The sequence below is a fragment of the Equus asinus genome, chromosome 5 (assembly GCF_041296235.1).
Source record: "Equus asinus isolate D_3611 breed Donkey chromosome 5, EquAss-T2T_v2, whole genome shotgun sequence".
Classification (NCBI taxonomy): domain Eukaryota; kingdom Metazoa; phylum Chordata; class Mammalia; order Perissodactyla; family Equidae; genus Equus; species Equus asinus.
The window spans coordinates 47,374,548-47,395,333 of NC_091794.1; the positions used below are offsets into that span (position 1 = coordinate 47,374,548).

The 20,786-nt window shown below is 40.9% G+C and overlaps 2 protein-coding genes across 7 annotated transcripts in view; one reads left to right on the forward strand and one right to left on the reverse strand.

The window, feature by feature from the left end:
• The window catches only part of ECT2 (epithelial cell transforming 2), a 104,999-nt gene extending 89,997 nt beyond the window's left edge, over positions 1 to 15,002 (reverse strand). Inside the window, exons 1-2 of one of the 6 annotated variants that reach the window (XM_070509431.1) lie at positions 14,751 to 14,999; positions 12,330 to 12,433 (exon numbers count right to left, since the gene is read on the reverse strand). In XM_070509431.1, coding sequence (XP_070365532.1) covers positions 12,330 to 12,433; positions 14,751 to 14,891 — 245 coding nt within the window. In that variant the 5' untranslated portion in view covers positions 14,892 to 14,999. Of the gene's footprint in view, positions 1 to 12,329; positions 12,434 to 13,083; positions 13,239 to 14,750 lie in introns of those variants that run through there. The other 5 variants (XM_070509432.1, XM_070509436.1, XM_070509429.1 and 2 more) reach the window with 5 other exon arrangements.
• NCEH1 (neutral cholesterol ester hydrolase 1) overlaps positions 13,253 to 20,786 on the forward strand; it is a 53,570-nt gene continuing 46,036 nt past the window's right edge. Inside the window, exon 1 of the mRNA XM_014866847.3 lies at positions 13,253 to 13,483. Coding sequence (XP_014722333.1) covers positions 13,253 to 13,483 — 231 coding nt within the window. The remainder of the gene's footprint in view (positions 13,484 to 20,786) is intronic.

Below are 20,786 nucleotides of genomic sequence, written 5' to 3' on the forward strand. Positions count from 1 at the left end.
AAAGACAATTCAACAAAATCAAGAAAACAATACACGGATAAAATGAAATGTTTAACAAAGAGATAGAAATCATAAGAGGAAGCAAAGCAAAATTCTGGAGCTGAACAATACAATAAACGAAATAAGTGCAATAGAGAACATCAAGAGCAGACTGGATCCAGCAGAAGAAAGAATCAGTGAGATCGAAGACAGGAACTTTGAAATTATCCAGTCAGAGGAGAACAAAGGAAAAAAATGAAAAAGAGTAAAGAAAGCCTACATGAGTTATGGTACACCATCAAAAAGACCAATTTGTAATCATTACTGTTTCAGAAGGAAAAGAGAAGGAGAAGGGGGCAGAAAGCTTATTTAAAGAAATAATGGAGGGCCGGCCCAGTGGCGCAGCAGTTAAGTTCGCACGCTCTGCTTCTCGGCGGCCTGGGGTTCGCCGGTTCGGATCCCGGGTGCAGACATGGCACCGCTTGGCAAAAGCCATGCTGTGGTAGACATCCCACATATAAAGTAGAGGAAGATGGGCACGGATGTTAGCTCAGGGCCAGTCTTCCTCAGCAAAAAGAGGAGGATTGGCAGTAGTTAGCTCAGGGCTAATCTTCCTCAAAAAAATAAAAATTAAAAATTAAAAAAATTAAAAATAAATAAATAAAAATTTAAAAAAAAATAATGGCTGAGAACTTCCCAAATCTGGGGAGAGATTTGGATATCCAGGCTCATGAAGCTCATAGGTCAGTAAACAAAATCAACTTAAAGAGATCCTCTCCAGGATACATTAGAATAAAACTGTCAAAAATCAAAGACAAGGAGAAAATCTTTAAAGTAGCAAGATAAAAAACAAAAAAGCTTATAAGATACAAAGGAACCTTCAAAAGGTTATCGGTGGATTTCTCAGCAGACCCCTTACAGGCCAGGAGAGAGGAAGGTGATATATTCAAAGTGCTGAAAGAATAAAAACCCACTAATCAAGAGTACACTACCTGGAAAAGCTGTCCTTCAGAAATGAAGTTAGATAAATACTTTCCCAGACAAACAAAAGCTGAGGGAATTTATCACTACTAGACCTGCCTTACAAGAAATGCCAAAAGGAGTTCTTCATGCTGAAATGAAAGGATGCTAATTAGTAACATGAAAATATACAACACATTGGTAAAGGTAAGTATATAGTCAAATTCAGAATATTATAATACTGTAATATGGTGGAGTATTAACCACTTAACTTTAGGATAAAGGTTAAAGGACAAGAATATTAAAAATAACTGTAGCTATAATAATTTGTTAATGAATACACAATATAAAAAGAGGTAAATTGTGACATCAAAAATGTAAAAGGGGGGCCAGCCCTGTGGCCTAGTGGTTAAGTTCGCGTGCTCTGCTTCACTGGTACAGGGTTTCGCTTGTTCGAATCTTCGGCACGGACATGGCACCACTCATCAAGCCACGCTGAGGCGGCATCCCACATGCCGCAACTAGAAGGACCCACAACTAAAAATGCACAACTATGTACTGGGGGGCTTTGGGTAGAAAAAGGAAAAATTTTTTTAAAAATGTAAAACGGTGGGAATAAAAGGGTAGAGATTTTGTATGCAATCAAAGTTAAGTTGTTACCAGCGTAAAATAGACTGTATATCTATAAGATGTTTTATGTAAGCCTCATGGTAACCATGAAGCAAAAACCTACAGTAGATTCACAAATGAGAAAGAGAAGAGAATCAAAGCATACCAATACAGAAAACCATTAATTCACAAAGGAAGGCAGCAAGAGAGGAAGAACAGATCAAGGCAACTACAAAACGGCCTGAAAACAATTAATAATATGACATTAGTAAATCCTTCCCTATTAATAATTACTCTAAATGTAAATGGATTGAATTATTCAATCAAAAGACATTGAGTGACTGGATGAATTAAAAAAACAAGATCCAACTAAATACGGCCTACAAGAGTAACTTTAGTTTTAAGGACACACATAGTCTTAAAGTGAAGGGATGGAAAAAGATATTCCACGCAAGTGGAAATCAAAAGAGAGCAGGGGTAGCTATACTTACATAAGACAAAATACACTTTAAGCCAAAAATGGTAGCAAGAGACAAAGAAGGTCATTATCTAATGATAAAGGAGTCAATTTATCAGGAAGATATAACAGTCAAAAATATATATGGATCCAACATTGGAGCACCTAAATACATTAAGCAAATAGTAACAGATCTGAAGGGAAAAATAGACAACACAATAAAAGTAGAGGTCATCAATACTCCACTTTCAAAAACGGATAGATCATCTAGACAGAAAATCAACAAGGAATCATATGACTTGAAGCATGCCTTAGAATAATGGACCTAACAGACATATACAGAACATTTCATCCAATAGAAGCAGAATACACATCCTTCTCAAGTGTATATGGAACATTCTCCAGGATAAATCACGTGATAGGTCACAAAACAAGTCTTAGCAAATGTGAGAAGATTGAAATCATATCAAGTATCTTTTCCAACCACAATGGTATGAAACTAGAAATAGATGACAGGAGGAAAGCTAGAAAATTCACAAATATGTGAAAATTGAACAACATACTGCTGAACCACCAATGAGCCATGGAAGAAATCAAAAGGGAAATAAAAAAATATCCTGAAGCAAATGAAAATGAAAACACAACATACCAGAACCTGTGGGATGGTGCAAAAGCAGTTCTAAGAGAGAAATTTATAGTGATAAACACCTATGTTAAGAAAAAGAAAGATTTCAAATAAAAAATTTAACTCTATATCTCAACGAACTAGAAAAAAACAAACTAAGCCCAAAGTTAGCAGAAGGAAGGGAATAACAAAGTTCAGAGCAGAAATAAATAAAACAAAGACCAAAAAGACAATAGAAAAGATCAATGAAACTAAGAGTTTTTTTTTTTTAAAAGAAAAACAAAATTGACAAACCTCTAGCTAGACTAAGAAAAAAGAGGATTCAAATAAATAAAATCAGAAATAAAAGAGGAGATATTACAACAGATACCACAGAAATACAAAGGATGATAAGAGACTACTACGAACAATTATATACCAACAAATTGGATAACCTAGAAGAAATGGATAAATTCCTAGACATATACAAACTACCAGTACTGATTCATAAAGAATAGAAAATCTGAACAGACAATAACATGCAATGGGATTGGAACAGTAATCAAAAACCTCTCAACAAAGAAAGGTCCAGAACCAGATGATTTCCCTGGAGAATTCTACCAAACGTTTAAAGAATTAATGCAAATCCTTCTCAAAGTCTTCCAAAAAATCAAAGAGGAGGGAACACTCCTAAACTCACTTTACAAGGCCAGCATTACCCTGATATTAAAGCCAGATAAGGATGCTACAAAGAGCTGGAAATAAACCCTCACACATAAGATCTACTAATATTTAACAAAGGAGCCAAGAATACTCAATGAGGAAAGGACAGTCTCTTCAATAAATGGTGTTGGGAAAACTGGGTATCCACATGCAGAATAATGAAATTGGAGCCTTATCTTACATCGCTCACAAAAATTAACTTAAAATGGATTTAAGACTTAAAAATAAGACCCGAAACCATAAACCTCCTAGAAGAAAACATAGAGAAAAATCTGCTTGACATTGGTCTTGGCAATGATTTCTGGATATGACACCAAAAGCACAAGCAACAACAGCAAAAATTAATAAGAAGGACTACATCAAACCAAAAAGCTTCTGCACAGCAAATGAAATAATCAACAAAATGAAAAGGCAACCTACCGAATGGGAGAAAATATTTGCAAATGATATATCTGATAAGGGGTTAATATCCAAAATATATAAAGAACTCATACAACTCAAGAGCAAAAACAAAACAAAACAAAGCAAAACAAAAAATACTATTAAAAAATGGGCAGAGGAACTGAATAGACATTTTTCCAAAGAAGACATACAATGGGCCAACAAATATGTGACAAGGTCTTCAACATCACTAACCATCAGGGAAATGCAAATCAAAACCACAATGAGAAATCACCTCCCACCTGTTAGAATGGCTATCATCAAAGACAAGAGATAACAAGTGTTGGGAGGATGCGGAGGAAAGGAAACCCTTGTGCACTGTTGGTGGGAATGTAAATTGGTGCAGCCACTATGGAAAACAGTATGGAGGTTCCTCAAAAAATTAAAAATAGAACTAGTATATGATCTAGTAATCCCACTCCTGGGTATATATCTAAAGGAAATGCAAGCAGACTATCAAAGAGATAACTACATTCCCAAGTTCATTGCAGCAGTATTCATAATAGTCAAGATATGGAAACAATCTAAGTGTCCATCAACAGATGTGTGAATAAAGAAGATATGGTATGTATACACACACACACAATGAGGCATTATTCAACCACAAGAAAGAAGGAAATCCTGCCATTTGCGACAACATGGATGGACCTTGAGGACAGATTATGCCACGTGAAATAAGCCAGACAGAGTAAGACAAATACTTCATGATATCACTTATATGTAGAACCTGAAAAAAAAAAAAAAAGGCAAACAGAAACAGAGAGTAGAAAAGTGGTTGCCTGGGGCTGCAGGGCAAGGGAAATAGGGAGAGGATATGAACTTCCAGTTTTAAGTTAGACAGAGAAAGACAAATATTGCATGACATCACTCATACGTGGAATCTAAAAAAAACCAAACTCATAGAGATAGAGAGTAAAATGGTGGTCGCCAGGGGCTGGGGTTAGTGGAATTGGGAAGATGTTGGCCAAAGGGTACAAACTTCCAGTTATAAGATGAATAAGTTCTGGGGATCTTATGTACAGTGTGGTGACTGCAGTTAATAATACTGTATTATCTACTTGAAAGTTGCTAAGAGAGTAGATCTTAAATGTTCTCAGCACAAAAAAGAAAAGGTAATTATGTGACGTGATGGAGGTGTTAGCTAATGCTGTGAGGGTAATCATTTTGCAATATTTAAGTGTATCAAATCGATACATTGTACACCTTAAACCTATACAATGTAATATGTCAATTATACCTCAATAAAGATGGAAAAAAATCAAACACAGGGATAAACATTTAAGAGGGGCTAATCAAAGTTTTGGATTGCTTTTCAAAATTTTACATACATGAAAAGCAGATTTGAATTTAGTAAACTTGTTTTTTTTAGATATTCTGTTATGTACAATTCTTTACCTGATTATATTTAGCTGTGGAGGAGAGGGAATGATCTCTTTTCACATTGTCAGCCTTTCAGATCTAAATATTAGACTTTATCAGCTATACATATCGATTGAACTACGGCTATGTGCCTAGAAGTGAGTTGCGACCTGGATACAGGGCTAAGGGCAGGCACTGGAGGAGGTAATAACTTTAATTTGGGGCTCAAATTTTTAAAAAGAGTAACTTTCTGGGAATACACTAGCAGCCTAACAAAAGTAAATATCCAATAGAACTAACCAATAATTGTTTTTTTCAAGATAAGTATTTAAAAGCCAAGATGCAGTAGAGGAATTTGACTGAATAAATAACTCACTTGATTTATTTTTAATACACCTAGTTGCTAAAATTTAAATGTCATCCTGACTACTTGGCCTAAGAACTTAGGCCAGTGGACACTTTTTTTTTTTTAAAGATTTTATTTTTTCCTTTTTCTCCCCAAGGCCCCCCGGTACGTAGTTGTATGTTCTTCGTTGTGGGTCCTTCCAGTTGTGGTATGTGGGACACCGCCTCGGCGTCGTTTGATGAGCAGTGCCATGTCCGCGCCCAGGATTCGAACCAACGAAACACTGGGCCACCTGCAGCAGAGCGCGCCAACTTAACCACTCGGCCACGGGGCCAGCCCCAGGCCAGTGGACATTTTTAATGATTAATTTTTGCAAAGCACATTTTATCAATGTAAATCATTTATTCCTGAGCAGCGTGGACTAATTATCCTAGCACTGATTTACATAAATCCAACTAAATCGGTAAAATAAATTCTGATTGTAAATCACTAACTCTGGTTCCACCAGTAGCTCAGTTAAGAACAGACCTGAAACTTCTGCTGATAAATTTTATTATTTTACATCATTCATAAAATCAATAGAAGTTGCTCCTGAAAGTAAGAGTCTTGAGCACCCAGACCTTCGATTGAGCAGTGGGCTGGCATAGGCCCTTCTCCCCTTGTCTGTCTGATGTGCTTTTACTCACCTTTGAAGACTATTCTTTCTACACGTCCACTATAGTACTTAGCAAGTTTTCTTCTATTTATTTTCCTGTTGACTATTTTCTTTCTCCTAGACTGAGAACTCCTTCCATGCCAGGATTCTGTCCCATTCCCAAGCATGATACGGTGTTCAGTATTTAGTAGGCCATTGGTAAATGTCTGCAATAATAAGGTAATTGTAACATATTGTGATATTATATAACCTTGAATATTAATCAATTCCTCCATACAGTTTTATAATAGACCGTGAAAAGATATCTGGTTCTTGAATGCACACATAAAATGGAAGGAGCCACTTTATATCAAAAACTATAAAATCATTTCTCAGGGATTATAGGACTATAAGTCTTAAATATGTTAGCCATAGTTGTTTGCATCAGTCTGAAAATCTGAAAAAATGGAAAAATGGAGAAAAGATACTTAACCAGAACCCTACTAAGCAGGTAAATGTTTAATAATCTTTCTGAACCAAGATTCTGAAATAAGAAAATCATTTTAGTACTTTCAGAAATATTGAAAATTACTTTAAAACAGATTCTTTCAGGGTACAGCTACCCAATAACATAACTCTTTCCATCTAACTCATCTCCATCTTTACCCAGAGGCAAGTCATTTGAATTGGCTTTGTGAGAAAACTGACTCCTACTGCTCATTGGTCAGTTAGCAGTTACAGAAGGTGCTTCCATGATAAGCTTCAAGGCCCAGACATACTAAATGTTGAACTTTATAAAATATTGTCACTCTGAGAAAGTGACATTTCAGCAGATACCTAAATAATAAAAATGGGCCAACTAGAATGAAAAGTAGGGGGCAGCGAGTGCCGGGTAGAGGAAACAGCACAGAGTGACCTGTGTAAAGACTGGGGCAGAAGAGCCTAAGTATATCTGACTACTGAAATGAAGCCCAGTGTGGGTGCAGCATCCAGGACAGGTTGTGGGGACAGTAGGTGAGTTACGGAGGTAGGCAGAGGCTGAGCAGCCAAGGTTGCTAGGCTTGGAAAGGAGCTTGGAATTTATTTGAAGATAATATTCACATTCACAGGTGACTGGCTGGAATCCTGAATGCCGATTCACCACTTTCCATCAGACACACCCCGGGACCAACAACTATGCCCAGCTGTCTTCACAGGCCACACCTTTTCTGGTGGGTAGATCCATCAAGCACACCAAAATAACAATCAGTTCCTTGGAGAGCACAGGATGTTTTAAAAGCTAGAATGTGCCTGACTTTAAGCAATAAATATCTTTGGTCAAAGACCCTGACTTGTGTCTTACTGTAGAGCACCTTTCTCCTTTGGGAAACCTGAGCTAAAGTTGACCAGACGATGGTTAAAAAAAAAAATGGTTTCACATGTTTTCTACTGACCTTAAACCTTCTGATTTTTTTATTTCTACCTTATTTTAGAAGATAGGTGTGTGTGTGTGTGTGTGTGTGTGTGAGATAGATTCTTTGGGCAGTATCAGGCTTACATTTCTGCAAGGCAGATAGCCACCAACACAGGCCATGATCCTCCTCACATATACTCTTTTCCTATCAGCCTGAAACCCAAACAGTACAGCCAGTCTTTTGAGTTAGAAAACAAAGAAAGTATTACTTCCAAGAGGCTATTAGTCAATTACAAGGTGCAGGAAAACTCACATACATCCCCTACCCTCACCCCACCCCTTTTCCCATTAGTCAGAATTAGTTATTAGATTAGGTGTCGTTCCAAAAACAAAAGCCTGAGCTTTAGAAGATGAGCAAAGGGAATGTCACCTGTACAAGAGTTGCCCAAACTATCTCCGGAGACCTGGGGACTACCATGGGGAAGGGGCAGGATGCCCTGCTAAAGTGCTTCCATTACGCATTTAACTCTTGGGTGCTGTACTGGATTGAACAGTGCCACACACCCTTCCCAAATCCACTTCCTTCCCAGTACCCCAGAATACGACCTTATTTAGAAATAGGGTCATTAGAAACAGGGTCATTGCAGATGTAATTAATTAAGATGAGGTCATAATTAAGATGAGGCCCATGAGATAGGATGGGCCCTTAATCCAATGTGACCCATGTCCTAAGAAGAAGATAAGGGAGATGAAGACGGATACACAGGGGAGACAGCCACGTGAAGACAGAGGCAGAGATTGGATGCATCTACAATCCAAAGAAGACCAAGCATTGCCAGCAACCACAGAAGCTAGCAGGAGGCAAGGAAGGATTTTCTCCTAGAGCCTTCAGAGAGAGCATGGCCCTGCTGACACTTTGATTTCAGACTTCTAGTCTCTAGAACTGTGAGAATAATTTCTGTTGTTTTATGCTCCTCAGTTTGTGGTACTTTGTTACAATAGCAGCAGGAAACTAACACAGTTACTGAGGGCAAGATTCAGGGAAGTGGGAGATGAGGCACAGGAGCGGTCCCTGAGTTGTGGGTTTATGATGGGAAGATGAGGCACTCTGATGCTCTCAATCAGATGCACCACTGCCGTGTTCCTGGAGCTGCCTTAGGCTAGACTACGCTGGATCCATCAAACTCCTGGATCTTTTGGATGATGATATAATAGGATGGTTGCAAGAAAAAGAAAAACTTCCTTTTGTTCTTTGAAGACAAGCCAAGGTTTTCTGTCTTAAGTGAGTATAATGCTGTCATAATTGGCAACATCAAGGATGAACTTCAAATCATAGTCAGTAGAGGGTGTTATGCAAATTAGGCACACGTTATAAATACAGTGATTTACAAACCAGTTTTCTTCAACATATCATGTAGCGACTTTGACCTTAATCAAATGTTTAACATTGCATTTATATCATGTTGCTGAGAATGTTGCTGAATATAATTCTGAGTAAATCAAGGACCGAACCCTTCATCTTACCCTCAACCTGCTTTCCATCCAGTATTTCTTATGTTAGTTGATGACATTACCCAAACCAAAAACTTTGAAGTCATTATTGTCTCCATCCTCTCCCTGCTCTTTCAAGAATCTAGTTAGGAAATTCCAATTTAACTTCTAAATGCTTTCTTTCACTTTCCTATCCATCACTACTCCGTTTCTCTAGATCAGACAGTCCACCTTCTGGCCTCTTCTTCTAGACCTCTTTTGTCAACGTGTCCCCCTCCTTCTCCTAAACAGTAAATGCCAAGGCCCTCAGGCCTGCTTTTCTTCCCCCAAACCCTCTCATTCTCAGCTGCTCTCTCACCCACTGTCACAGCTTCAGTTACGGTAAGATTCCCATACTTACATCCCCAGCTTGGACCTCTCCTGTGAGCCCTGACTTGTATGCCTGTGAGTCTACTCAAGATCTCTACTTGGATTTTCCATAAATACCTCAAACCTAAATACTCCAGGCTCAATTTGTCATTGTCCCTCAAATCTTTTACTTTTCCACCCTTCTTTATCCAGTTGCTTCAACAAGAAATCTGGGAATTCATCTTGACTCCTCCTTTTCCCTCCCTCTCCAAGTGCTTTTGATTCTACTGATTGATTCTACTCTTAGACATCTTTGACTCTTCAACTCTATTACCATCACTTGATACAAGTCTAAAAGAATATCATCTCTTTCTTGGACACCTTAGAAGCAACACCCTCCCAAACAACTTCGCTGCTCTCCCCCTACCAATATACCATCCACCTTGCCACGAGATCTAATGGCAAACCCATTAATGCCTCTCCATTGCCCACAGGATAATGTTCAAACTCCTTGGCATAACATCCAAGGCCCTGAATCATGTGACCTCTGTCTAACTCTTCAGGTTAAACTCTCCACCTCCTTGCATTTGATGCTCCAGAAATATCAAACTACCTGTGGTTCTGTGCTCACACCCCACTTCAGGACTTTTGTACATGTTCTTCTCTCTGCGTGGGATAGCCTTACCCCATCTGCAATGTCCACCTGCACACTCCTCTTCAACCTGCAGAATCTGCTCAGTCATCACCTTTCTTGTGGATCTTCTTACTCCTCACTCTTCCAGAACAGAACTAATCATGACTTCCTTTGCACCACGTCTCCGAACTTTGTACATATTTGGAAAAATTTGTTTATCTGACTTTCTCTCTGACCAGAGTGGACACTTTTTGCGGGAAAGGGACTATTTTCATCATGACAGCACTTACCATAGTGGCTTGCAGAGAGCAGGACTCAGTAAGTATTTGTTGAACTAAAGTCCTCCTTGTCCTTGGATGAAAAAGCCCACTTCACATGGCATAGTAGATGGCACTTTGGATAAATTATTTCCAGTAATAAAAATAAAGATTTTGTTAAGCAATGATATTGCTATGTCACATAATTAGGAGGTTTTAATAAAAACTAATTTCAGATAGTTCTATATAAGTGGAAATGTCAATTGCTTGACTCAAATTACACTTTATTTCCCTAGAAGCAGAGCATTTTATTGATCGTTCTCTTTTTTCACCCATTACAATCTCTGAGTATGTACTATCCCCCATCTCTAAAATATATCCTAAATCTTGTCTCCATCGCACTGCTACACTGCCACTCCTGGCCATCACTGTGTCTCATCTGGGCTCCTGTAAAAGCCCCCTGACTGGCCTGCGCTCTGCACACAGCTAGAGTGCTTCTTTTCAAATACAGATCAGATCCTGTTACTACCCGGCTGCAAAGCCTCGTTCAAACTCCTTATCATAGCCTACACAGTCCTAAACCATCTGCCTTCCTGCGCTTGTGCTGCCTCCCTGACTGTGCCGGGACCACCACCTCTAGCCCACTATTCCTGCCTCACTAGCACTCTTTTTGTTCCTCAACCTCATTAGCCCCTTATTGCCTCTGCACTTGTTCCTTGGCCTCTAGATTCCTGCACGGCTGTCTCCTTGGTCGTTCAGATCTCCGTTCACATGGTTTCTCCTTAAAGAGGTCCTCTTCATCACCCAGTTGAAAGCAGCCACACAGTGTCACACGACCCTGTCCTATTTTCTTCATAGCCCTAATCACTTAGCAGCGGAGTTGAGTGGTAAAGCACATGAGCACGAGAGCTGACTCTGTGGGCTCAAATCCCAGCCACACCTCTCACCAGCTGGGTGACCTGGTGCAAAGCACTTCACCTTTCAATGCCTCTGCTTTCCGAATAATGACAGTACCGACTTCATAGAATTGTTGTGTGTTAATACATTTAAACTGCTCACCACAGAGCCTGGCTTATAGTAAGCACTCCATGCATGTTAGCTATTATCATTTATTTATTGTTTGGCTCTCCCTTCTGTACCTTCCTTACACTCACCCCACCACCACCATCACCACCAAGCATGTACATCCAAAAGAGTGGAGACCTTACTGCCTTGCCCTGACTCCGTTATTTCCTAGTGGGGGCCAGGTATATTTGTTGAATGAATTAAATTTTGGAAACAAGTGCTGAAGGCTTTTATCTCAAATTGGTCTCATTTTCAAAAACTCTCAGATCTGTAGAAGAAGCACTAAGGACTATTGTGGTTTCTTTGATCCTTAGTTTCTATCTCTCAGTGCACTGCTTGAGGGAGGTAGGAGAAGTAAAGACTGGTTCCATCACTTACCAACTAGAGGACTATGAACAAGCTGCTCTGGGCCTCGAGAGGCTCATCTATGGAACTGGGCTTGTTATTAGTGGCTGAAGACAGACTGACGAGTCAGGTGTGGGGGTTTTTTGTTGTTGTTTCTTTGTTTGTCATCAGCTCTAAGATCTATGATTTTACAAATATAATCAAAGTCCATGAAGAAAATATTAAAGTCCACAAGGTAAAACTTTAAGTGATTTTACAGTTTACCTGAGAGCAAGTTATGTTAAGCAATCCAGTAGCCAGCTCCGTTTATATCTCTGGGATTATTGCTAATCACCTAAAAGATTAGTCTTTAACTTTATGCGCATACGTTGACCCACAAACATATACATCTCTATCTGTTTAGTTATATGCTTAATTAGTAACTACAAAAAATCAAAACGTAAAACAATAACCTCAAACTTGCAAGCTTGAAACACCATTAAAGTGTGCCTTTCATATAAATGCTTCCCTCCAACTTTGAACACGAAACAAATTTTCTCCTAATAATCTTATTATCAGTCCGAAATTTATGATTATCTGACTTCTTTGGGTCAGATTAAATTGAAATTACTATATTAAGGTGCAAAATTATATGTACCAGGTGTCTTAAGGCCTCAATCAGTAAGTTTGGAGTCATTCTCTTACCATCTCCTTGAGACAGTTCTTCCAAATGTTTTCTTTCTGGATTTCAGGTTGTGGTTCTGCTGGTGAAGTTCTCTCTCCCATTCTGTACTCACTGCTGCTCCAACCTTTAACAAGAAATCTGGATTCAATGCTCTTTCTGCTACCATTGACCCACTGAAAGAATTTTTTTCAGGTGGTGTTTTCCCATTTATTTATTGATTTATATTAGTATAGGCTCCTGGATTTTTATTTTATTCAATGGTTTATAATCCATCATTATTATTTACTTTGATACTAAAATCATCCAATCTTTAGCCATTAGGAGATCCTTCAAGCCTCCACCTGTGTCCTCTTGACCAGTCCCCATCATTATTGATCACTTCCCTATCTTCTAACACAACAGGCTCATCCTGTATTTTACCTGCCCCAGCCCTGGAATCAGGCTTTTTTCCAAAGAGCTGTGGTTCCTTTTACTGGAGAATGGGATGTGGAAACCACGGCTTGGGTGCTAGATGTACTACTGGCTTATCATTGCTCGAGCTATAAGAATTTGTAGTCACCTCCTTTCACCACATATTAGCTAGAATTTACATTCCATCGCAAGTCTGGTTCCAGAAGACAGTGGATTTTTATTATTTTTCTCAGCATCTCCATTTTGCGTCAGAATGGCCTCCTGCTTTGGACAGACAGACTCATCACACTGAAACGGTTCCAGGTTTCCATTTGAGGATCTTCTTCAGGAGGGAGCCCTCCGTCACAGGCGTGCAATACACACCTGTGTCCTGCAGAGTCCGCTGTGCGGTGCGCAGCGCAGTCTCAGGGCCTTCTCTAACCTGAAGCGTCTGCAGCACTTCGCAGGGACACCGACGAGGGAGCACGTCAGCGCCCCTACTTCCTCCCGACGCCGCCTCTGATTGGCTCCTGGGCATATAAGACACCGGTGAATGAGCCGCCGGCCCTGGCAGAAACTTGCCGGAGGTCTTTGGGTGGCATCGTCCTTTCGCCCTCAACCCGCGGGCGAGCCGAGCCCGGGGAGGATGAAGTCGTCCTGTGTCCTGCTCACCGCCCTGGTGGCGCTGGCCGCCTATTACATCTACATTCCCCTGCCCAGCTCGGTGTCCGACCCCTGGAAGCTGATGTTGCTGGACGCGACTTTTCGGACCGCACAGCAAGTGGTGAGACGCAGCCCAGCGCTGATTCTCTGTTTCTCTTCTCAAGCAGTATTTGAAGGGGGAAACAAAATTTCCGGACCACGTCCCACGAGAATGCATGTTTTTCTAATGCAATGAGGCTATCGCTTTTTAAGGTAGTTCGGTCTGGCATTTTCAGCGTGTCGTATTCGCCTCCTTCTTGCTAGCCGCGGGCCAGATCTATCTCTCCTTGCCTGCATTGGTGACGGAGAAGGTGAAGTTCTCTAATAGAATTTGGCAACTGTTTAACCCTCGTCTGTCCTAAATATCCCCCCCCCCACTTTCTTGGTTTGCAACGTCAAAAATCAATATTGCATCATTTTATAAACCATCCCTCCCCCATTTTCGTTCTCCTACAGGGGCCGGCGGAGAGGGAGTTAAATGTTTTAGGAAGGCTCTGGGAAAATCAGGCTCTCATTCTGGGCAACGCAGCCACCTTAAGAGCAGAAGCGGGCACGGGCCAGCTCCCCACGTCCCCAGACTGGAGCCCTGCATCCCGGGGGCAGCAGTCGGGGCTCTAAGCACTGGAGGAGCCGCGCGGCTCTCACATTTCATGCGTGGCGTTTGTCAGCTCAGCCCGAGAAAGGAGGCCTGGAGGCGCGACTGGGGCTGGCTGCGGGAGAGGCGGCGGGACGGCAGCGGCTGTTGGCCTGGTGCCTGTGGTTTCTGCTTGCCTGCAACGTTTACTTTTTGTCCTTGAAGGAGATAACGTCTGCCCGAGCCAGGGTACCCTGGCTTACCCTGCCAGGGTAACATTTCTCTCTACTGTATCATGGGTGTGTATTTTGTTTCCCTGCCTGGGATTTGTTCTCCTGTAAAGGGCATTCAGAGAATCTAAAATCTAAACTACCATCTGCAGCCAAAGCTGAGCCTAAGACTGAACAGTGTTTCTGAGCAGCCTGCCGGATCTGAACTCCGAACCCTCCTGCAAAACCGGCCCCTCCTGTCCCCCAACCATGGGCTTTAAACGTTGTAAACCCTTTTTTTTTTTTTTCAGGAATGACTAGAGAAAGAGAGACAAAAAAAAACTCCTGATTTTCCTAGAGGATGGATGCTCCTTTTCCTGTCCATTCTAATTGTGTCTGTAGGATGACATAGTCTCTGGGGGCTCTGTCCTATCAAAAAGCCCCTTGGCTAGGGGCTTGCAGCACATTCCTAGTAGGCATTTGTTTGTCTTGAATCCAGTCACGTTCTCCACCCAGGTGGCCTGTTGTCCCTTAGGAAGGGTCTACGAAGCCATCGATCCACTTACCTCCCTCCTGCTTACTCTGATGTTGACATGGTGGAAGAATGACCAGCCCCTTCTCTTGCATGGGTTCCAAGAAAGGCAGGCTTCATGTAGGAAGGCTGCAGTCCCTCTTCCTCCAGAAATTATGTAATGTGAGAGTAACATCCTTCAAAGATTCTGGGGTACCATGGTCTTTACCTGGGTGGGCTAAGTGGCCTTCTACAGTAAATAATGGCTAATAAGAATAAGAAGAACAGGGCAAAAAAGAATCAAACTGCTATATTGGCCACAGAAATTCTTCTTAGTTTTCAGGTCACCAAGGAGGTCTTCTCCACCGTAAGTAATTTGGGAAAAGCCAGGTTTGGAGAAAAGCTTTTCATCCTCAGCTGGACTGCCAGCCGCCGGAGGCGAGGGCTTTGGTCCCCATGGTCCTTTCCAGAATGTGCCCTCGGCTGTTGTTGGGAACAATAGTGTGTGTAAGGCCGAGTCACAGAATTGGATGGGGTAACAAAACACGGTCACCTGACACTGTGGCCTGGGAGTGGGTTTGCACAGAAGTGGCTCTCATCAATTGTCTTCTGAATTGTGGAACATCAGAAATATCATTCAGACCACGTGGAACCATCTTCTGCCCTTTAAGGCAATTTACCAGTGTCGCTTCAAATTGTCCTGGGGAAAAGGCAACATGGCTTGAGGCATTGTGTGTTAATAAGAGCATGACTGTTAGAGTCGTGCCTCCCTGAATCCCATCCCAGCCAGGTCACTTACTGCCTGTGAGGCCAGGCAATTTACTAATCTTTTCTGATCCTCAGTTTTCCATGGAAAATAGGGCAAATAGCTGCCTTGTAAGGTTGCTGTGAGGTTAATAATGTATTTAAATGCCTGGAACTTGTAGTGTTCTTCTAAAAGTTGTCCCAAAGGTCCCCTATGGATTGTGGGGAAAATCTGTGGGATTGCCCAACTTTGCTGAAACAATAAAACTAATGTAAACTGGAAGCATTTTATCTCACTGAAAGCTGGAGAGCTCCCATGAAATTAATTGCATGCCGGTTAATTTTAGTGAAAGTTGATTGGCTCAATTACGAAAGCAAATGAAGCTGCTTCAGACCTGAAGCTTGGCCTCCTTCCTAACACAGCAGGCACCTGCCTAGCATCAAGAACTATGAATGCTACCTTTCTTCTGTTGTCATTAGCAAATGCGTCACCTCTCACTGCCCCTTCTTGTCTCCTTTATCCTCTGCAGATAAGTCAAATTACTGGGATTATGTTCATTGCGCTTTTCTTCCTGGGGGCCTTCCACTATTACTTAAGAAGAAGCTACTTGGGATCTTTCTCTTAGTCATCTCAAATACAGATGCCCTATTAGAATCCCCTGGGGAGCTCTAATAAATCCTGATGCCCAAGTCACACCCTATATAAAATTTTATTCAGAATCTCTAGAAGGTGAGTCCCAGGCATCAGTGTTGTTTAAAAGCTCCTTAGGTGATTTCAATGTGCAGCAAAATTTGAGAACCACTGTTCTTTGAGATAAATAAAAAGCATTCCAGATGGAGATAGTATGTTTTCCTTACCCTGCTCAAGTCACATTGCACATATGTTGCAGGGAGAGAGCCCCTTTACATGAGCCTGGATTGGTTTATCAGATTAGTTGGTTGATACTCTGGCTCTAAGAGTCTAAGGGGGTAAAATACTAGCTAGGCAAATTTCAGTGTTAGAGCAAATCCATCATAAGACTTGAGCAGGGGAAAAGCACAAACAAAAGTGGGTCTGGGAAGAGCAGTGGAGAGAGGTTTAGATGAAGACTGGGCAGCTGGAAACCAGAAGGACAAAAGGAGGGAGTTTTAGGGGAGTTTCTGAATACCAACTTCAAAATGCTATGCAAGCAAAGATTTTAAAAAGTGGTAATCCCAGTACACATGAAGATACTGAGAACTGTGCACTGCTGAGTTCGGCAATATCTGTTGGAAGCCAGAGAAGCATGTTTATTCTTTGAACCAGCAATTTCTCTGGATGAATTTAAGTAATCATGGATATAGGCAAAGCTGTAGTTATAAATATGGAAACATTTTACAGGATCAGAAACCTTGTTCAACTAGTCCAAAAGCACTACTATTTTGAGAAATATGGGAGAACATTCAGTAAACTTTTTTTTTTTTTTTTTGGTGAGGAAGATTGGCCCTGAGCTAACATCTCTTGCCAACCTTCCTCTTTTTGCTTGAGGAAGATTGTTGCTGAGCTAACATCTGTACCAATCTTCCTCTATTTTGTATGTGGGATGCCACCACAGCATGGCTTGATAGCAGTGTGTAGGTCCGCACCCAGGATTCAAACTGGTGAACCCCAGGCTGCTGAAGCAGAGCGTGCAAACTTCACCACCACGCCACTGGGTGGCCCCCTCAGTAACCTTTTTCATCTTTCTTTTTTTGCAGCATTATTTGAAAGAATGAAGGGCTGGCCCCGTGGCCGAGTGGTTAAGTTCACTCGCTCTGCTTCAGTGGCCCAGAGTTTCACTGGTTCAGATCCTGGGCGTGGACATGGCACCGCTCATCAGGCCATGTTGAGGCGGCATCCCACATGCCACAACTAGAAGAACCCACAACTAAAATATACATCTATGTGCTGGGGGGATTTGGGGAGAAAAAGCAATTAAAAAAACAATAAATAAATACATAAAAGAATGAAAACTTAAGAACAATAAGAAATTAAGTAAATTATGGTAAACCCATATTTTGGAATAGTATACAGTCAAAAACTTTAGGTTGTAAAGTAACAGTGAATGGCCTACAAAAGATTTGTGCTGTACGTTAAGTGGGAAAATGCTACAAAACAGCGTGTATGCCATTATCCCATTTAAAATGTCCACATCAAAACATATAGTTATGTATATCTCTATCTATATACATATAGAAAAAGCAGAAGGATATAATTTAAAATACAGTGATTTTTTTCTGGGTTATAAGGTTATATCTTCAATGTTCAAACCTGTACATTCTCGTTTTTCTACAATGAACATGCCATAAGAAATTATTTAAAACTCTTTTTTGTAGTAGGTTTTCATAGATTTCCTACTTCTAAAGTGGAATTGATGTGCATACACGTATCAATGTGGTTAATATTTTAGTAATTGTTCTATGAAGAAAAGCAGATTTCTTTGAAAAAGGCATCCTGGATCCCCTGATACAGCTGTCACAAGTGGATGCTTCATGCTCAGTCACTGAGATGTAATACAGATTGAAAGCCTACTGTGTGAGGTTTTAGGGAGATGCTAAAATGGTCTAAAAGACACTACAGCCTGGTAGAATGGACAAGCCATGTTAATATACAGCTATTAAAAAGGTAGCTGTCAGGTGTTGCAGAAGAGATACAGTTACAGAGGCTCGTAGGAGAGAGAGGTCATGTACAGTTTACAGGGGTGGTGAAGATGGTGACTGACAGCTATAAGGCTATCTGAAGGGAGTTCAGAGCAAGAGCTTGGCTTGGCTTGTCTTGATTACCTCCTAATTTACTAGTTCTTATACTATGTATCTTTTTGATGACGTAATGTGAAAGAGAGGTTGTTGAAATTGGTATTTCTGCTGAGTGTTCTCCCATTTCTTATGGATGACCGTGCTTTCAGACCAGTTGAGCCTGGTTTTTCGTCCTGTAAAATGTCCCCAAACCTGGTCAAATCTAAAGTAATCTCACCAGAATTTTCTGTGCATGCTGTGCCTTTGGGCTGTATGGGAGTGGTTTAATTGACAGCTCAGCTGGATGCTATCCAGAGCTTCAATTTGCTAACCTTTTTCATAACCCTTCATGAACTGGAATGTTTACTAATGTCAGGTAAATTTAACTTGAAAGCATTAGTAAATAATAAAAGTTTTGTCTACCTCTTTTCAGACCTGTCATGATACATATTTCTTCATGTAAGTGAAAGATTTCACCAACTACAATAATTTTTAGCTTATTTGATGAGATTTTCTTTAAACACCTGGCAGCAGACGGGCTTTAAGAATAACATCAGAGGGCTGGCCCAGTGGTGTAGTGGTTAAGTTCATGCCCTCTGCTTTGGTGGCCTGGGGTTCTCAAGTTCAGATCCTGGGCGTGGACCTACACACTGCTCATCAAGCCATGCTGTGGCTGCATCCCATGTACAAAATAGAGGAAGATGGGCACAGCTGTTAGCTCAGGGACAATCTTCCTCAAGCATAAAGAGGAAGATTGGCACTGAGTGTTAGCTCAGGACCAACCTTTCTCACCAAGAAAAATAAAAGCTTCTAGGGGAGTATTTAATCAGGATTAGTCTGACAGGTGAGCAATCTGAGCTGATCTCGGTGGATAGCACCTCCTGGTGGATGCATTTGAACACTAAGGTCAGATTGATTTGCTGCCAGGTGTGTTAGACAATGCCTGATTTATAGTTTTCCTTTTAATTTTTCCTAGAACTCTACAAATATAGCCCTGAGCTCAGAAATACCATCATTATTACTGTATTTTAATGGGACATTGTATTTCTAACATATGGCTTTAGCTTGATCTGAAGACATTTCTGTGAGGTGTGAAAGTGCAGTAATCATTCTCAAACATGCTATTAACGCAAAAGTACTTCTTTTAAAATCATGAGTATATGTTTGATTTTACTGCCACATAAAACTATGTGAGAACTGTCTACCACTTGTTTTCGCCTTCATTTTATGTTTATAAAGAATTAAGAAATGTAATTGAATTTCCCAGTGGCAAACCTAGCTATATTCCCTAATATGTGTCACATTATGAAATTTTAACAGTCTATCTTTGTGTTTCCAAAATAAAATTAAAATCCTACCATTTGGAAGCCATCACTCATTCGTTAAATATTAACTGAACAGCAATGCTAGGAACTGGCAAAACAAAAATGAAAAAGGCACATATCTAATCTTGAGGAGTTTACAGTTGAGTGGAGGGCAGATAAACCTATTGATAGTGACAGAGTGTGCGCTTGAGTGACAGAAGGAGAGTCATGATAGAGGCATTTATGGGTTGCCGCAAAAGCCTTAAAAAGGGTGTCTAATGTAGACCTGGGCATGGGGAACTGTTTCGCTTTCACATTGCCATCTAATCTGAGTTATCCAGGTTGAGTGTTTACCATAAAAATAACTGACATCTCTTAAGCACGTGGTGAGTATTTACTCTGCGCCAGATTCTGTGCTATGTGCTTTGCATGTAATTCATTTAGTCCATGCTATAATTCGATGAGGCGAGTGTTCTTATTTTTCTTATCTTACAAAGGAGGAAACTGAAATGCAAAGAAAAGTAACTTGCTCAGGATGACACAGGTTATAAGAGGTGGAATCATGATTCTGTTCCAGCCTGTCTTACTCTGAGCTCAGGAGCTTACTCATTCATTGTACTAGACTGTATTTCCATAGGAGCTAGTGGAGTGAAGGAGGTGGGGAAAGAGAAGAGAGGGGAGAACAGAGGGTGAGAAGGGCATTCCAACCAGAAGGGACATTCCAATGGGAGAGGATGATACAGCTAAAGAACTAAAAGTGGATTTGACTGGCTGGAGCATAAAGCTCAAAAGTCGGGAGATGAGGCAGGAAGAAAGCACGGGCCAGATAATAAAGGGCTTTGTGGGCCAAGAAAGGAGCCACTGAAAGATTTTTAGTAGGGAAATCGCGTGATCAAATCTGTGTTTCAGAACAGTCTTTCTCAGTGTAGAGACTAGAGTTTAAGAAAGCAAGTGAAGGTGAGAGACCACTTAGGAAGCAATCCAGGTGAGAGGTGAGGGCATGAGCTAATAAAGTAGGACAGGTTTGGAGTGAAGCTCACCAGAGTTGCTGACGGAGAGAGAGTATGGAGTGAAGGAGGGAAAGAAGTCAGAGATGACTCCTGGGACAGACTCCGGAGTAACTGGGTGAATGGCGATGATGACTCTGATTTAGGAAAAAGAGCAGATCTAAGAGTGAAGACCCAATAGATTTTTGGACCTTGTTCTGCAGTGTCCATGGGACCGGTCCAAGGATAGCTGTTCATAAATAGCCTGCATACACAAGACCAGAGCTCAGGAGAGTGAGCGAGCGGGGTTGGACATACGGAATT